The 4,542-nt window shown below is 61.4% G+C and overlaps 1 protein-coding gene across 1 annotated transcript in view; it reads right to left on the reverse strand.

Moving 5' to 3' along the window:
• The window catches only part of Smoc2 (SPARC related modular calcium binding 2), a 65,942-nt gene extending 61,618 nt beyond the window's left edge, over positions 1-4,324 (reverse strand). Inside the window, exons 1-3 of the mRNA XM_013024511.1 lie at positions 4,027-4,324; positions 3,656-3,918; positions 1,780-1,951 (exon numbers count right to left, since the gene is read on the reverse strand). Of these exons, the coding sequence (XP_012879965.1) occupies positions 1,780-1,951; positions 3,656-3,918; positions 4,027-4,324 (733 nt within the window). The remainder of the gene's footprint in view (positions 1-1,779; positions 1,952-3,655; positions 3,919-4,026) is intronic.
• Positions 4,325-4,542: the final 218 nt, after the last annotated feature.

The following is a 4,542-nucleotide window of genomic DNA, read 5'->3' on the forward strand; positions in this document are numbered from 1 at the left end:
GGCCGGCGGGGCCTGTGTCCGGTGCCCAGTGCGGCTGGCGGGGCCTGTGTCCGGTGCCCAGTGTGGCTGGCAGGACCTGTGCCCGGTGCTGCCCAGAGGGAGCGTGGCAGACACCGTGTACGGAGGCAATGGGATCTCCACTTCCAGTCTACATGCTAAGACTTGCTAGCTGGTGGCTTCTAGAAGCGTCTGCCAAGAGCACATTCTGATACGTTTGTATGTTCCTAAAGCTTCCTTTCCCTCCATGCCCGTAGGGGAGTGAACAGGCAGGGCAGGATCGTGTCTGGGGCACTGTCACCCGCACTGCCCCAGGGCCGCCCTTCCCGGCAGCAGGGCAGAGCCGCACTCTGGTGATGTCCTGCAGCCCAGGCCCAAGCTGCTCGTGGAGCAGGTGCCGGGAGAGCTCCTTCCTATCCAGGACGCAGGAGCCCAGGGGCCCGTGGCAGGCGGCTGGACAGGCCCCTGGCCAGGGCCCTCGGATGACACCCCCACCCTAGACACCAGCAGAGCCATCCCTGGCCTCTCCGGGCAAATAAGCAGCATCTGGGGTAGGGTGCCTGGGGGGGGGGCTGGTGGCTGGGGTTCGGGTACGGCTGCAGTTTCCCACGGGGTGAGGGCAGACCCGGGCCTGGCACGCCACCCCCTGCCTCCCGCCCCCCTCTCCACCTGCTCCTCCTGTGGCCCCACGGGAGACCCTGGGGTCTGGGGCCTGGGGTCCTGAGAGGAGGTCACGCCAGCCTCTGGGGGATCACCTCCCCACAGCTTCCTTCCCCACCAGGGTTCCGGCCAGGATAACTGCCACACCTCCGCCCAGACCCGGGTGGCAGGAAGAGTCTCAGCCTGAGGCCGGGCCTGTGTTCGCGTGTGCAGCCACGCTGTGGGTGGGCTCCGCACGGCAAAGCCAGGGGCCTGACGCCTCCTCTGTCCTCACCAGCCCCTTCTCTGGGGAAGCACGCATCTTCTGTTTCGGTTATATCATTTCGGGTTGTATCATTCAACCCAGACCTGGAACTCACAATCCTCCGGCTCAGCTTCCCAGGGGCCGGGATTACAGGCACACACCCCCACACCAACCTAGCCAGTAAACACTTCCCAATCACATCAGAGTGAGATCTTGAGGCCACGGAACCCAGGTGTGTTTACTTAGAATGCTGCATTTGAAAAGAACAAATGTCTCCAGGACCTTCCTGATTATAGGGCTGAAGCAGTGTGCTCTGGTGGTGGTCTTTAGGGTTGTTATATTGTTTAGTTAGAAATAACTAATCAGTGCAGAAAATCTTCTCAAAGGGGGTTTTAATCTGTGGTCTGGTTTCTGAGAGAATAAGAGAGAGTTTCCCAGTGAAACGGCTGCGTGTGTTGTGAACACTATAGGAGGGTCAGCTCCTCCATTAACAGTGGGAAGCATTTCAAAGTTCTCCTCTACCCATGAGTGTTCATTTGATTCCTAATCTGGAGAAGCGTGCCCTCAACAACTTGCGCACAGTGAACTCCTGCAATTGTAGAATCTCCATTTGCTAAAAAGAGGAATGAGAAAAAGAGGGAGAAAACCAAGAATCAACTCTAGCTCCCGTAGAGGTAGAGATCAGGAAGATTGGGGTGAGACCAGCCTGGGCAAACAGTTCATAAAACCTCATCTCAAAAGAAAAGGCCAGGCTGGTGGCACGTGCCTGTCATCTCAGCTATGGTAGGAAATGTAAATAGGTGGATCAGAGTCCAGGCCAGTCCAGGTATAAAAGTAGTTTCAGCAAAAAAGGCAGGCCCGGCCCGGCGGCCGCTCACCTTTGCAGTTCCCGCGGTAGGCGATCTCTAGCTGGGGGTCCTTGCACTTGGCGCGCTGGAACTCACAGCGGGACAGGAAGGTCCTCCCGTCGGACGCGCACAGCGGCCGCTGCGGGGAGCCCGTGCAGTCCGCGCTGCAGTCTCTGCCTTTGTCTTGATCCACTCTCAGGAACTTGGGAGGAAAAGAAGAAGCCAGACAAAGTGAAGGCCTGTCCCGCCCTGCCACGGAGAAGGAGATTCCCTGACGCCCCCAAGGCCAGGGCAGGCCCGGAGGAGTGAAAGAAGCATCTCCCAGGTCTCTCTGGGAAGTCTGGGCAGCGCGGGGTAACCTCTGGCCCTCTGTTTGTCTGGTGTGAACTGGGGGTAACCTCTGGCCCTCTGTTTGTCTGGTGTGAACTGGGGGTAACCTCTGGCCCTCTGTTTGTGTCTGACGTGAACTGGCGCGTGCGCCTCCATCTGTGGGAGGGGTTTCTGCCCTCTCTGCTTTCCCGCTGTGGAGTGTGTGAGTTGGTGCCAGGGGAGGCCCCCGGGGCGCCCTCCTCCCCTGCCGTGCTCAGAGGATGCCACCAGGAACGGGCTCCCCCCACACCACAGGACCCCAGAGACACAGGCCAGCGGAGCACGGAGCACGGTGGCCAGCGGAGCACGGAGCACGGTGGCCGTGGAGCACGGAGCACGGTGGCCAGCGGAGCACGGAGCACGGTGGCCAGCGGAGCACGGAGCACGGCGGTGGCACACGCTGTGTGCGGACACACCCCACCTCCCGTTTCTGACCCCTCCTTTCCTCTCTCACGACCTGAACCCCGGCTCAGAGCTCGCTGCCTCCCAGGGTCTTAGTTACTGACCCAGAGGCTCCCGCCTGCTCCCGGCCTCATCCCTGACCCACTCTGCGTGCCCCACACCCTTCCTCCTGTCCGCCTGCGTCTCACGCCAGACAAGCCATGGAAGTGACTTCCACCAGGCACCGGAGCCTGGCACGGTCACAGGCGGGGCGTGGACACTCACCCTTCCCAGGCATTTGTTGTCTGATGTACAAACCATCAGGATGTGTCAGAGAAACATGGGAAAGAAAAGGAAAGAAAAGGCACCTCCGGGTGAGTGCAGCCTTGATACCCACAACACTGTACCCTCATCTTCTGAGGCCACAGACAGGCTCCTCTCCCTTCCAGAGCTCAGCAGCCACCCTCCGTCCAGAGCATGAGCCAGGGTGGGCGTGACGGAGCCCCCAGGGTGGTGGTGACAGAGCCCCCAGGGTAGAGGTGATGGAGCCCCTAGGATGGAAGTGATAGAGCCCTCAAGTGGAGGTGATAGAGCCCCAGGGTGGAGGTGATGGAGCCCCAGGGTGGAGGTGATGGGGCCCCTAGGATGGAAGTGACGGAGCCCCTAGGATGGAAGTGATGGAGCCCTCAAGTGGAGGTGATGGAGCCCCCAGGGTGGAGGTGATGGAGCCCCTAGGATGGAAGTGATGGAGCCCCTAGGATGGAGGTGATAGAGCCCTCAAGTGGAGGTGATGGAGCCCTCAGGGTGGAGGTGATGGAGCCCTCAGGGTGGAGGTGATGGGGCCCCCAGGGTGGAGGTGATGGAGCCCCCAGGGTGGAGGTGATGGAGCCCTCAGGGTGGAGGTGATGGAGCCCCCAGGGTGGAGGTGATGGAGCCCAGGGTGGGTGATAGGGGCACCATTTCAGAAGCACTCCCAGACAAAAAAATGGTTCTTTCTCAAATTGTTCAATTTCAAGCAGTTTTGAGAAGTTGGTTCACCTGCTATGGTGACTCACGTGCATCTCAGTCATGAGCAGAGAAAACACATTGCTGCCGCCCCACACATTCCCAAACCCTGCCTTTACCCCAGTGCACGGAGCAAGCACATGGCATTCACCAAGCCACCCAGGTCACCCTGCACCAGAGCGTTTTCATGTTCTACCAGGGAGGGCACCCAGGGAATGTGGACATGTGAGGACCTGGAGGGACAGTGGCCCTTAGGAGCAGGTGGTCCTCGGGGTGCACTGGGGGTGGTCCTCAGGATGCACTGGGGCGGTCCTCGGGGTGCACTGGGGGCGATCCTCGGGGTGCACTGAGGGTGGTCCTCGGGGTGCACTGGGGGTGGTCCTCGGGGTGCACTGGGGTGATCCTCGGGGTGCACTGGGGGTGGTCCTCGGGGTGCACTGGGGGTGGTCCTCGGGGTGCACTGGGGGTGATCCTCGGGGTGCACTGGGGTGGTCCTCGGGGTGCACTAGGGGTGATCCTCACGGTGCACTGGAGGTGGTCCTCGGGATACACTGTGGGTAATCCTCATGGTGCACTGGGGGTGGTCCTCGGGGTGCACTGGGGGTGGTCCTCGGGGTACACTGGGGATGGTCCTCAGAGTGCACTGGGGGTGATCCTCGGGGTACACTGGCGGTGGTCCTCGGGGTACACTGGGGATGGTCCTCGGAGTGCACTGGGGGTTGTCCTCGGGGTGCACTGGGGGTGATCCTCGGGGTGCACTGGGGTGGTCCTCGGGGTGCACTGGGGGTGGTCCTCGGGGTGCACTAGGGGTGATCCTCATGGTGCACTGGAGGTGGTCCTCGGGGTGCACTGTGGGTGATCCTCATGGTGCACTGGGGGTGGTCCTCGGGTGCACTGGGGGTGGTCCTCGGGGTACACTGGGGATGGTCCTCGGAGTGCACTGGGGGTGATCCTCGGGGTACACTGGGGGTGATCCTCACGGTGCACTGGGGGTGGTCCTCGGGGTGCACTGGGGGTGATTCTCACGGTGCACTGGGG

Source organism: Dipodomys ordii, unplaced genomic scaffold, assembly GCF_000151885.1.
Source record: "Dipodomys ordii isolate 6190 unplaced genomic scaffold, Dord_2.0 Scaffold77, whole genome shotgun sequence".
Taxonomy (NCBI): domain Eukaryota; kingdom Metazoa; phylum Chordata; class Mammalia; order Rodentia; family Heteromyidae; genus Dipodomys; species Dipodomys ordii.